Below are 14,757 nucleotides of genomic sequence, written 5' to 3' on the forward strand. Positions count from 1 at the left end.
CACCACCACACACCTGCAGGAGGTGGCACTACAGCACACCGTAAAGTCCCCAGTGTTAATGTATCCGTTAGTACTCATTATTGCACGGCTTGTTTGAATGCTTGATTCTGAGTGGTCAATCGCTGAAATCAGCGGTCTGATATTTCTGGATAACAGACCGCTCCGCTCTATAACAGACCGCTGCCTACTCAAAGGCTCAGAACACCTGCTGCACTCAGGCCGCACTGCGTGAATCTTGTGCTGTATCCAACATGTCAGCCATGTAAACAAATACACAGCGACATTTAGAACTAAACGTTGCACTCAAGAATGTTTTTGAAAACATTTGAAGCGAGAAATAGACAATGCAGTAACCAAATATGGATTCTACTGGATCAACACTTCCTTGTTTGCGTCGAGGCGACGTTGCGCTCTGCGGACGGCCAGTGCAACACTTTCACCAGAGTAAGCAAGGAAATATATATATATATATTTTTTTTTTACTTGGGTCAATGCATTAATTTATGTAGTAAGTAACCGTGCAATAAGCGGGATAACATCTCGCTGAGCGGTCATTATGGAGTGATAGGAGCCCTTCAGGTTGAACCTGTCGGGCTCCTATCACTCCATAATGACCGCTGGGCGAGATGTTATCCCGTACATAGTGTACAAATGGAACCAAATGGAGTTAAATGAACACTCAGGATTTTACAGTGTATGTTCAACGTTGCAGCTCGTTTGTTTTGTTGTTTCTATCCAACCACACTGAGGTTTGAAATGAAAGAAATACAAATAATAAAAAAACAAATAGAAATTATAATCAACCCCCTCAGGCCCTTTACAAAGAACCTGACCCGTTAAATGACAGCAGGTGTAAACACAAAAGTGCAAAAAAAAAAATAATAATCATAATAATAATCGTCAACAAAAAACACAGATGAAGTCAAGGTGTTTCTTCCGTTCCCGTTTCAGTGGCTGTGCGGGCGCGTTCCAACGCCAAGTTCAAGAGAAAGACATATTTGTTCTTCAGCTTACTCTAAAAAATATAAAAAATAGTATAATAATTGTACCGCTATTAAAAGACTGGTAACATCAACAAAGTTATACTTTTTACTACGAAAACCTCTTTGTTTTAGTTTTTCCTCTTTGATTCACGTTGTCTTTTTTTCCCCATTCTCTCCGTCCATCAGTGGAGTGAGTCGTTGACTCTTCGACCGACCCCCACTCCCCACCCTCCCCCACACACCGAGACATCAGGAACATCACAGCGAAGTGTTCGTTCGTGTTGATCAAGTGAATCGTTCGCATTGATCATTGAGTCGTTCGTACAGATCAAGTCAACCACTCGTGTCGATCGATGAATTGTTCGTTATGATCAGTGACTCATTCGCGATCGGTGAACCGTTTATGTTCCTCTGTGAATCGTTCGTAATGATCGGTGAGTCTCCCAGACTCGTCACCAGTGATATAGTCGCTCTGACCGCCCTCTGACCCCTCTAGCTGTAGCGGTCAGTTGTGCAACTGGGGGGTCAATACACCATGGAGGTTAGGGAGGGGGGAGTCTTTTCACAACATCCTGCTGTCCTTTATTCCCTTAAAAAGCGGAGCCGACGCTAAGTCGGACATAACGTGATTTGTATTCCCTTATCGACACTGATTCCCTGTCTCGCTTTCTTTGCCGTCTTCCTCCCGGCGGCGCTATTGGGCAAGAACTCTCCTCAGCGAGGGCGGGACAATAATGATGATAGCAATAATAGCGTTTTAATAATCCACGCTTGTTCCGAGGACCGAGCTGCGCAGCTTTTGTTCCCTTGCGTACATTCAGTAAACAAATCAACGTTCGTTCGCTTCTTTCCAACCAGAGTTTCACCCGCTATGGTAGTGGTTCTCAAAGTGGATTCTGGGTTCCTTTAGGGGGTTCAAAATGGACCCTTACAAGACCCTTACATGTCTGTAACTCTGACAGTATACAAATGGAACCAAATGGCCCCTAACGGGTCCATTTGGTTCCATTTGTACACTGTCAGAGTTAAGGGGAGAACTTGACGTTTTAAAATTTTGAGAACCACTGCGCGGCTACGGGACGGGCAACATCTCGCGGCCCCTCTCGGGCTCGCCGCCGACTCCGGACCGCGGCGGCGACTCCTCCGGCGACGTCTCGGCCTTGCGGCGGTCCTGCGGCGTGGTCGGGTGGAAGCCGTTGGCGGCGTTGGCAGCTCTGGTGACTACGCTGTCGTAGGAGGGCGGGGAGGAGGTGGAGGAGGCCGTGGAGAGCATGGTGTCAGAGCGCTCCATGGCCAGGGCCACCGAACACCCCGAACCGTAGTTCTCCCGCATCATGGCGGCGATCAGGCCCTCCTTTTCCGGAGCCCTTCCCGCCATTGCCTCCTCCTCTTCCTCTCCCCCCTCCCTCCCCTCGGCCCGGCTGCTGGCTGGCTCCTCCCCTCCCGGCAGGGGTGGTGGGGTGGTGATCTGCCGGTACAGGAACGAGGCGGCCTTCAGCTGCTGCCGCACCAGGTGCCGCCTGAAGCACCTGTGAAAGGAAAAGTTAAAGAATCAATACTGCAATTAGGGCTGTCACGATTATGACATTTTACATGACAATTCATTGTCACTCAAATAATTTGCGATTAACGATTTAATTGTGTATTTGTCGTTGACAATTACATTTCTGTTTGGCCTTTATAGGCTTTGAAGTTGCACATGGCAATCATGACACATAACTTAAATATACAAAGAAATTACTGACATATTTGACAATTTTATACTTAAAAAAGAACATTGATACCCGTCAACACTTGATGAAATGAAATCCGGCCTTGTCCCTTGCATGCCCATATATGGAGATCCCTGATTTCATCAATATAAAGCCCATATCTCGGAATGCCCATATATGGACATATTGTGGCAGTCTCTGTTGTTTCAGCGCCAACCTCTCCCTTTAGGGCGTCTTACTGGTTTACACTGCTGTTTTTATTGTTTAGCTTGCCGCAAGCTGGTATAAATGATGACGGTGTAATTTTAGTTTTCTTGTTTTGACATACCTCTGGATGACGGTGGCGGACACGTCCTCCTGCTTCCTGCGCAGGGTGGTGGTGATTGGCTCATAGGAGATCTTGGAGGGGTTGGCCATCATGAACTTCTCCTCCATCTGCTGCTTGAGCGCGTCCATCTCGCCGGACTCTCCCAGCACGCGCTTGGTGAAGGCGAACAGGATGTCCAGGCAGTGGATCTTGTCGCCGCTGACCATGGGCAGGTCCATGGAGATCAGCTTGATCTTGTTGGGCTTGGCGATGCGCAGCGGCTCCGACAGCGTGTCGGCGAAGTCCGACAGTGCGGCGTACTCGATGAACTGCGTGGCCTCCGGGTCGAACTTCTCCCACACCTGCGGAAGCAAGAACGAAGTGTTATACGTTAGACGTTTTATTTATCTTGTACAGTACAACAATTTACAATTTAGCATTTAGCAGACGCTTTTAATCCAAAGCGACTTGCAATAAGCGGGTAATACATCAATATAATAAGCAAGATAATATGTCAGTACAAGACTCAAGTTCAAGAATCAGTACATTTTGATTTGTTGCAATTATATTTTAAGTTGCTATTCATCATCATATAAATCATCATCATCAATAAAATACTACGTTTTTAAAGATGGGGTGCCATGATTAGTTTTCCCCCTAACTCTAACCCTAAAACATAATGATTAGGCAGCCTACTATATATATTTTGTGCAGTTTTTTTTTTCTTTTTCTGACTACATCTACCGCATAGTACTGTGTTCTATCCGTCTGTCATTCAATGTTACATGAGATACTTCAATCGTTTCCTGTGGAAATAAGCCAAGTGCTTTTCTAGGATCTCCTTTTAGTTGACCTTGTACCAGATAGATAGATAGATAGATAGAAAACTTTATTTAGGTGTCACTCCTCAGACTGTACATTTTTAAAAACAGACAACATTTCATTTCATAGTTTGAGGACCACTCACTTGGAGTTGTGAGACACCATAAAATAGACAAAAATTAAAACGTACATTAAAGTACATACATATAAAGAGTTACACATTTAAATAAAGCGAATCAGGCAGTACAAAACAAAAATAAAATAGAAAAATACAAATGCATAAAGTAAACAAAATACATGGTTGGGGCAGCTTATGAACCTATACTTAGAAAAGCTAATCTTCTTTTTAAAATGAGATGGCAGGCTTTGGCACATTCATTTGTGCAGTATTTACCAGCTAAAATTACATTCAATTTATTATAATCATCAAGACCATTAAAAAGTTCTACCTGTTGAGATAGTGAAAGGAATAGTTCTGACCGGATATCCTTGTATAGATCACAGTGTAATAGGATATGGGCCTCAGATTCAACAGAACCGGTGTTACATAGTGTACAGAAGCGACTATCTGCTGGGGTATTTGTGTATCTACCTGTTTCTAGAGCTAAAGGAGCCACTCCACACCTGAACTTTGCAAACGCGCTCCTGTGCTGCCTGGACATAATACTTTGTACATACGATTCAGTTTCAAACCTGTTCTTAAAGAGACAGTAGGTACGCAGTTTATTTCCTTCTGGCTTGTTAATTAGCTGAAGCCACTTCTCCTCATCTGCCACTGCAACAGCCTGATCAAGGCACCTTATGTCACTTCTTGTGAGTACAGTGTCTGTGTTGGCAAGATGAGGTAAGTGCAGCGAGCCAATGAACGTTCTAACAGTATGAGCATAGTTCTTAACACTTCTGCTCAGGTCCACCCACACAAAAACACGTTTACATAATCTGGTGTCCGGCATACTACCCATTCTCTGCCAGTTTTTAAAAATACAAGACCACTGATTTTGCCAAGGGGTTTTCCACCCCATGTCGCCCTGTATAGCGGCGTTAGGAGTATATTTACCCACACCTAGATAGAAACGACATGCCCTATTAAAGACAGCATTGATACATGAGTAGCTCTTATAACCCCATACTGCAGCTGCATACATCAGGATGGGCATAACCATGGATTCAAAAAGTTTAGTAAAGCATTTATAAGGGAACCCACCCAGCACTTTACATTTGGCTATAATTGCACCTAGTGCTCTATTTGCGTGCAGGGCTAAAAGCTTAACTGTTACATTAAAGTCCAAGCACTCGGTCAAGACTAAGCCCAGGTATTTATACTCTTTGGTGACCTCTAGTGGAAGAGGGCCACAGAAAAATGTAAAGCTAGTGATGGGCACAGCTGGGTTTCTGAAGTGCACTACTTTAGTTTTATCTACATTTATGTTTAGTTTTCACTGCTGACACCAACTATGGACCAGGTTTAGCATCTCCTGTAACTCTTCTTCTGTATCTGATATGAGAACTATGTCGTCAGCATATAGAAGTATGGATATTTTCTCATTTGCAATTGAGACACCTTTGCCAAGGGCCTTAATAGCCAGAGTAAGGTCATTTATATACATAGCGAACAAAATTGGAGATAAAATGCAGCCTTGTTTTAGGCCGATGTCAACAGGGAACCAGTCTGTAAGGCTACCGTTTACACGGACACAGCATTTCACATTTTCATACAGAGCAATGAGACAATTTAGTATATTTCCCTGTAGGCCCAGAGCGGCCAGCTTCTCCCATAACATGCTCCTATTTATATGGTCAAACGCTTTGGAAAAATCTATAAATGAACAGAAAGTGGATTTCTTTAACTTTTTCCTTGTGTCTATGATGTTCGTTAGAGTGGCAATATGGTCTAAGCAACTCCTTTTCTTTCTAAAACCGTTTTGCTCATCTGCTATAATACAATTTGACTCCGCCCACTCTGAGACCCTATTCTGTAACACACAACATAACAATTTATATACAGCAGAGGTCAGAGTAATTCCCCGATAGTTTAGGGGTATTCTTTTGTCCTTTCCGCCCCCTTTGTAAATAGGGTTGATGATACCATATTTCCATAACTCTGGGATTACACCATAAAGGAAGCATTGATTAAAGAGTGTGTGCAGTAGACTGAGTGCGTTACCATTTTTCAGAACATCAGCAGGTATCCCATCATATCCATAGGCTTTACGAGTCTTAGCTGCTTGCAAGGCTTTCACAATCTCAGCCTCGCTAATGGGCTGGTTCAGGGGGTTGTCCGTGCTGGTGTGCGGGTGCTCTATGATTCTGGTGGGAGTGGGGGCAAGTTGGTCAGATTGAAACAAGCTGGAAAACTCACTCCTCCAGGTCTCTAGAACAGCCTGCTTGTCAGTACTGGGGGACCCATCTGGCCCCAGGATCTCCCAAGGGATATTAGGCTGTCGTTCGTTACCCACACCAAGTTGGTTAACCTGGCGCCAAAAGGCCTTAGGGTCGTTGCTTTCCAGTTCCTGTATATTCTCCTGCTGCTGCCTCCAGTAGCGTCTTTTTGCATCTTGGACTGAACGGTCAAACTTCCTCTGTCTGTCCTTCATTGCAGCCCTAGCCTTCACCCTGGCTGGGCCAGGGGGGCAAGATGTCCATTCTTTCTCCCCTTCACATAGAGAGTTCCATAGTAAAGAGTGCTCCTCTGTCCACCAAACCTTTTTAGTTCTCCTCTTTTTGTTTGAACGACCCGCTTTAATAATAATGTTCCTGTGAGGTAGCTGTATATGCATCTCATGTTTTACAATGTCACAGAATTGAACATACACAGAGTCCACCGTCAGCTGATTGGCTGCTGATGCCTCTAGCTGAGCTATACAACCCCTCAGTTCATTTTGACAGGAGTCACTAGACAGGAAAAGTTCTGGGATAGTGGACAGATCAAAAGCAGTAATGGGGACCCCATCCTCATTTCTCTGATTTGCTGAATGAGCGGGAAAAGATCCTGCAGGGAGAGCCATAGAGCAGGTGAGACATGAGTGGTCTGGAATTACTCTGGATGTGTCTAAAATAGAGACACAACCTGCCTGTGTGAATAAATCCTTACTCCTAGTTACAGTAAAATCACTAAACCAGTGCAGGTTTTCATGAGGAACAATTAAATAGTCAACAACTGACAGCCCCTTAGTAGACACACAGGTAAAATCATTATTACAGTAGTTTCTCCCATTAAGCATACAGCAGTTTGCACTAATAAGGAATTGAATAAGCAGCTCACCATATGAATTGGATGAAAAATCCACTACATTCCGCTCTGCCATTATATCCACTCCCTCAATATAATCCTGAGAATTAGCACAGCGGCTGTTCAGATCCCCCATTATGAGGAAGGGCCCCAGTTTCTGAAAACTATAGACATTTGCGAGGAGATTCTCATAAAAGTCTGCAGCATCCACCTGCCTGGTGGAGTTGGCAGGTGGTAAATAACACACCGCCACCGAGAAAGTATGACTTATATTCAGATGGGGTTTAGTAGTCAATTTTACCCACAGAATGCCTTCCACAGAATTATCTAAAATGTCATAGTGGTAATCCTTAGACAGTCTGTCGCTGATAAATATCCCCACCCCCCCTGACCCTGAACGAGCCCGGTGATGAAGTCTGGTTCTGTTTTGCCCGACCCAACTATATCCATCCATAAATGCAACATGAGTTCCAGTCAGATGCGTTTCTGCCACTCCTATTAAGTCCAAGCCCAAGTGACGAATACACTGTGAACGAGTTTTATAGTTATCTGATGATATGTCAGTGTTCCAGCTCTGTACATTCCAAAACCCGCAAACGACCTACCGCAGACGATGCTCGGTGGCAGGTTCCCCTGACTCCCCAGGATTCCCCGACACGTCTGCACCCGCGTTGCCGTTGTTGTGAATTGGATTTGGGCGAGTAGATTTCACAATTCGCCCGCCTCGTACAGTCAGTTTGTCCGTCCCCATCTCTCGCAGGATAGCGTGGAAGCTGGATTCCATAGCACGTTGTTCGTGGGGTACGTCGTGATTTATATACACCTTCTTGTACATTGCATGTTTCTTCAGAGTCGCTTTCTTGCTCATAACAGCCTTCTTCTGCTCCAGACAGCTGAGTTTAGCTATCACGACTCCCGGTCTGTCATTGTATGACTGTTTCCTTTCCGCCGACACACATTCAACGTCTTTGATGTTAAGACCGTCTTTAATCAGACAGTTCACGGTGTTTATCGGCACTTCATTCTCTCTGTGCGGAAGGTTTCTAATCACCACATTGAGCGAGATGTCTCTCCGCCCCCCCCAGTGAGCTCGGCCCCGGCCCGTTCTCCAGTGTTTTCACTCGGCCATCGAGGTCGGAGATAGCTTGGGGGTCCGAGGCAGGGAGCTCGTTTATCTTCTCCTCCAGTTTAGAAACACGGCTGTAAAGTTCAGTAATATCCTTCTTGAATTCTTGATGGATAGCCTCCATCTGCTCCTTGATAGCCGCCGCCACTTTGTCTGCGATGGTGTCCTCCAAACTTTTGATATTGTTAGATATCCTTGTTTCCATGTTCGTAATTGCTGTCAAGATGTCCTTTGGGTCATCACCATCTTTCATCTTGTTAATTTCAACCAGTTCATCGTCATTTTTCTTATTTGTATTAGAACGTAGGGACGCCTGCTTTTTTGCGACCTTAGGATCCGCCATCTTGCCTTGACTGAGAGCCAGTGATGCTCAGTGAACCCACTGAGCATTTTGAGGTTTATTAGTTGCCTAATAGTGGTGTTTTTATCTTCTACACCACGCGTTGAAAATCAGTGTTGTAAAGGTCTAGATTTGCAATTTTTTGCTAGTTGTTTAGTCGGCTATATTTACACGGGTTGCTACACCAGACCACTATTAGTCGGATACAAAAAGTCTACATTTCGCCGTTAGCGGCCGTCGAAAGTAGTGAAAAGTAGGGCGACGGGGAGATTCGATCTAGTGATCTCTGGCACTCAAGTCGACGACGCTATCCACTTGGCCATCAATGCTGATATACTAGTATAGACTTTCTGGCCGTATTAAAAGGTGACATTGCCCACCTGTGTTCATTTTAGGGTAGTGCGCATTGTTGAGGAAACTAAATGTATTCGGCGCCTAATAAGCCTATAGCGATTACAATTATTTTGTTAATCAGTATGTATTGAATGATGTGGCGGCCTGGCGGGGGTGGCGTCGCGGCTGTGTTTGACTGTGTGTGTTGCTGTCAGAAATGTAATTCAGAGTAGCATGCTGTCTGGACGTTTCCACTTTACAGTGAGTGACTACACACAATCACGGTAATTAATTAACACTCTACCGGCTTACCGCGCCTTAGTACCAAGGACTTTTACATGGTCTAAAGATAGTCGTTGAAATGCTGTATTTAAAACGACTACACCCAGACCGTCCAGACGTATACCTTATAGTGATGAATGGCTATTAAAATAATTTTACACCAATATTTGGCTATCAGTTCTGCAACGTGCAGTTGTTTTTTAAATAAATATTTATTAAAACAGGGATTAACTTCAATTGTCTAAATTCTGTCTAAATATAAACGTAGATACGCCGACTATACTTAGTCGGCTAAATCTCGGCTAGATCTAAACTATACTTAATAATGATCAACGGATATTATAATTATGTTAGTCCAATATTAGGAGATCAGTTAAGCACCTTACTGTTGTTTTTTTTAATAAATAGTTATCGAATTATGGAATAAATTGCAAAGTATATTTTCGGTGTGAATATAACCGGATTCTAGCTGGTTGAAATGATGGCTAAAAAATAACTAGTCGTGTAATATCCGACTATTGCTCAGTGGGAACTGTACCGTCATGAAACTGTACCTTTTCCTCTGCAAACGTCGAAAAAAGTATTCAATCAATCAATCAATCAATCAATCAATTAGATATTATGATTATACTAGGAGAAAGTGTTAAAATTATGTTTTTATGTGGTCACACCCACCAGCAGAAGTTAGCCACACCCACAGTGTTGGGTGTATGGTAAACTGGTGCCAGCCATTTTGTTTAATTTCACTTTTTTATGGAGGCCAAAACCATATTTTGTACTTAAATGACATATAAATCTATGCTTCTATCGAAAGCCACACTACCCCTCTTACAAATGAAAAAAAAAAATAATAATAATAATAATAATATATATATATATATATATATATATATATATATATATATATCCTATCATTAGATTTGGGCTTCAATAGAACATGTCTAATAGAAGATGTCTAAATCATTATGATATGGATATACTGTCATAGAGACAGACGGGCTCCTACAAATTCACGCCCACAATTGAAACAGCGGCCCCGCTTCGGGTAAGGGAGAACGGTGAACTGCAAGCCAGCCCATAGAAAGTCATTGCAATTCACCCTTGAATAGCCTAATATTAAAATAATCATACACGAACTGAAGACTATATTGATTTAAATAAAAATGTGTTTTCAAATGTATGGCCTGACCCTGATAACATATCTTCTTGTTTGCTAAATACATGATGTGAGTCACGTTTAATTTGTCACTTGAATGGGTTACCCATAATGTTAACAGAGAAGAGGGGAAACGGCAGAGAGAAAACCTGTCGCTTTTCAGTGACATCACTGTCTTTACTGCTGTGCGTTTATGAGCGCCGACTTTGAAGATCCCGACCTTTTCAACTACAGAGTGGATTCTCCAGGTTAGTATTAATCCAAAAATAACCTGCAAGACTCCGTTTGGAAGAAGCGAGATGCGATCATTTTCCAAAAATAAACAGCCTAATTATACATGAGAGACAAGCATATCTGGGTATTGAAATCCTCAAGGGATGCGTTCATGACGTATGTACCATGCGACCACCTAAACTTAAGATTTCCAATGCTAGCACTTTTGACTCACAGATGAAGTATATTAAAGTATATTGTAGGTAGTGTGTCAATATGACAGATATGCCACTTTAAAAAGGCAAAATTAAACTCATGGGACACTTTGTTAGAACACAAAAAAAATCGCTATGGACTCAGTAGTCAACCACTGAAATTATGATATTTCACGATGCCTCTCATTGGGATTGCATTGGCAGCTGCAGTTCACCGTTCATCCTTACGCGAAGTGGGGTCGCTATCACAATAGAGCGGCCATATTTGTATGCGCCCGTGTGTCTCTATTATGATTGTGTGTTTTTTTAGAGTGCAATGGCCTTTGAAAACCACCAAGGGGTGCTCTCCTACTATCTGATCGTCAAATAGAACACAAGAGAATTTTTTTAATTTTTTTGGACTGGGGCCTATATGTTTACATGTTGGCCAGGGCATTTTTGCATACATGCTATAACACATTCCGAGCCTGCGATCTCGATCGCGTGCTCGCGCTGATTCCAATGAGTACCTTATTTTCATCTGGCGACCACCGGAAAGTGTATATATGAACGTGTTTAGTTAACGTTAAGGTGGTAGGAACCAATATGCCGGAACCAATATCCGGACTGTGTTGCCCGTCAGACTGTGTTACCGGTGCTCCGATAAAATCAGTCCGGTCGCGGAGGCATACAGTATGGGTTTAGAGCAATTTTTAGCGATCAATATTAGATTATGAAATATAAAACTTTTGATTAATTAAAAAGACGTTTAGTGCGTGTATGGCAACAAAGATCAAAGACGTTAAGTGAGTTAAATCAGTCTTTTTTTCAACTGGGCCTTTTGACTCAGAGGCTCTCAGCTTTCAGGAAGTAACCAAAAATAATGTTAACTCCATAGACACATACAAAACAGAAACAGTAGCCTACAAAACTATGGCTCCACCTCTTTAAAAGGTTTCAAAGCAACACATTGTTTCCCACTTTTATATTAATGTAATATCATTTGAATTGTAGAGTTTTGCCAATTCATCAGGGACCCACTTGCAATATCCTCACAGTCCACCAGTGGGCCCCGGGCCTAGGGGTTGAGAACCAATGCAATAAGAAAAAAATGATAATGATGAAATTTTTTTTAAAAAATACAATAATGCAGAGGTGTGCCTCGAGACCTAGGGCGGCTTGCACCAACACGGTTTAAGCCTTAAACTGGTTTAAATCAAGGTTTATCTTTTAATCAGCTTGCACCAAACCTTAAATCTAGTTTTCATTAATCAGGCTTAGTTTTAAACCATCCTTGGTTTGAATTTTCACTGTAAACCTGGATTACTGTTAATCCTGTTGCACCACTACTTTAAACTTTGATTTAAACATCAGTAAGGGATTAATTTTAAACCTGCTGTAGAGGTGGTTTAAATGCAAACATGCCATTGACATGAATGGGGGTCCCCCTCCACAGAGGGAAGCCTCAGAGCCAGCCCTGCATGCTTGCATCTGTTGATCTGTAAACTGCAGACAGTTCACAGCTGAAAACAAACATCTCATCATATTGTTGTCTTCAATACATCCTTGTAGTACTGTACATCGGCTATTTTAAATTAGCGAACATTTAAATATTTACAGGGACATAATACAGACATTTGTTATGGAAGCTTGTGGACTTCCCAAGCAACATGGAGACGTTTTAATTTTCGAAATCGCTTCATAATTGACTCAAATATGAATGTGATCAAAACTGTGGTCTTTTCTTGCTTCCTTTCTAGCCGCGCATCGCATCGCCGCACCGCACCGCACTGTGTAGCGTCCGAGCGTCATCGTCGTATGACGGAGCGTTATATTTTTTGTTTTGTTTTGGCTGCAGGCGCTCTTCTTAACATAGGCCTGCCCACATTCTCCTAGAAGTGAATACAAAAGTAACCCTAATGATATTAGGCTCAAGAGAATAGCCCAATAGCATATTCAAGTTTGTTTATATCGAAATCCAAGATGGAGGACATTTAAACCATGAATTAATCACAGTTTATGGTTTTAATCACAGGTTAAGGGTTTTCACAGATTTGTTAAAGGTGATACACCATGAAATTTCACTTTTCCTATTTTAAAACCTTTTTTTGGGGTCCCACTAGCACCTTCTATCCTCACAAAGTCCCATTTCTGACCGTTGTGTCTTTCTCTGGTTTTGGGAAGGCGAAGGTTTAAAGTATCCCACGGGTTCTCAAAACAGGCTGTCCAGATTTGCTGCCGATCATGACGTCATCATCGGCACCCCCCCCCCCCCCCCCCCCCCAGCTCCAAACTAGAAGACGCAAGATGTTAAAATTATGTTTGTTTGTTGTAAAAAAAAAAAAAAAAGTTTTTGAGAAAAAACTCGTATATTGAGAATAGGATATTCCTCTATGTTGCTGTATAAGCTTGTTTTATATGCACTGATGTGACTATGTGATATGCCTGAACTTTCCAATAAAAAATATGAATGAAAAGAAATAATCCCAGACGGCTTTCACTGCAGCTGAGCAGCCACATTACCATGACAACCAGCGTGCACGTTGCAGCAACACAGCATTTCACATCCATTGACTCACCAAGCTGGTATCTGCTGTATGTCTCGTTAAACAATAATCCATTTCCAGGGTCGGCTAGGCAGCCTAGCCTAGGAGGCTAGCAGGCTAGCTCCAAACAATCCACCGTCTTTTAATGACTTCTAATCGTTGTGAACTGTCCAGAACGGGGGGCTGTACTCTGCTTGCTTTGGTCGCGCTACCATGTTAAACTTAAACAACTAATTTCTAATCTGTAGTAGGCTATTAGTCCAGTCTCATTGTGGATGCTCCACAGCATGCTGCAACTCCAACTGTGTCACTTTCCCTTTGAACTTTGCGTGAACCCTGAGATTAACCCTTCAACCCATGGAGCTTCTCTCTAGAATCTAGAGAGATTCTGCCCTTTGTGTGTGCAGATAAGCACCCCAACCAAACACTACACGAAAAGTCTTAAAAATAATAACAATTAAAAAAAAAATAATAATAAAAAAAAAAAAAAAAAAAAAAAACACATTTTTTAATATTTATTTCATTTCGATTATAGTTATAGTTTTCTTTCTAACATATTCCAACCATTATAAACGGAATATTATTATCCAGCCATCTATGCTACAGTACACTGCAGTGTACTGTTTTTTTTTATTTTTATTTTTTATTATTTTTTTTTTTTTAATTGTTATTATTTTTAAGACTTTTCGTGTAGTGTTTGGTTGGGGTGCTTATCTGCACACACAAAGGGCAGAACTGCGCCACCCCCCCTCAGGCCAATTTTATACTGCAGCTGAAAATGCTCTGAGAGCCATTCAAAAATGAGAGAGGATCTCTATTCAGGAGTGGTAATTTAGCCTCAAACCTTTTGAAAAACCTTTTTGGGACATAAACAATATGACATAAATACTTTTTAAATGCATGGTGTATCACCTTTAAGCAATGCTTAAATTTAAGTGGTGCAACGCACCTAGATTTAAAATAAAACCTAGATCAACAAACCCTTGATTAACCCTAAACTAAGATTTATTTAATCCCTTTTGGTGCAAACCGCCCTTAGTCTTGAGTCACAAATGTGATGACTTTAGACTTGATCAAATAAAATAAAAACACTTGGATATGACTTGGACCTCAACGCCAGTGGCTTGACTAGACTTGAGACCTCTCGTGACTTGAAACTTGAAAGTATTTTGAAGCCAATTGATTAACGTCCAACGACAAAAGTCCATATGACATGTCTGGGACTCTAAACAAAACATTTAAGACTTGTACTTGAAATGAGAAGTGTCAGTCTTGACTTGGGACTTGACTTGTCAGTCCTGTCTCGGAACTTGACTTGGGACTTACCTGTCTTGACTTGGGACTTGTCAGTGTTGACTTGGAACATGACTCAGGACTCGAGGGCAAAGACCCGAGACTTATTCATAGATGTGTTCTGCGATAAAGGGTAAAACAGTGTTTCTAAAATGGCTAGTTCCATTCCTTGATTCTCATTGGCTGGTTTCCCTTAATTGCTGTGTATACCCACACCTTGA

The 14,757-nt window shown here is 42.2% G+C and overlaps 1 protein-coding gene across 1 annotated transcript in view; it reads right to left on the reverse strand.

The window, feature by feature from the left end:
• Positions 1 to 1,264: 1,264 nt before the first annotated feature.
• Positions 1,265 to 14,757, reverse strand: part of LOC308306457 (sodium channel protein type 3 subunit alpha-like) — a 272,091-nt gene continuing 258,598 nt past the window's right edge. The window contains exons 34-35 of the mRNA XM_080751465.1: positions 3,024 to 3,364; positions 1,265 to 2,512 (exon numbers count right to left, since the gene is read on the reverse strand). Coding sequence (XP_080607591.1) covers positions 2,056 to 2,512; positions 3,024 to 3,364 — 798 coding nt within the window. The 3' untranslated portion in view covers positions 1,265 to 2,055. The remainder of the gene's footprint in view (positions 2,513 to 3,023; positions 3,365 to 14,757) is intronic.

This window comes from Nannobrachium achirus, assembly GCF_963921795.1.
Source record: "Nannobrachium achirus genome assembly, chromosome: 21".
Lineage (NCBI taxonomy): Eukaryota > Metazoa > Chordata > Actinopteri > Myctophiformes > Myctophidae > Nannobrachium > Nannobrachium achirus.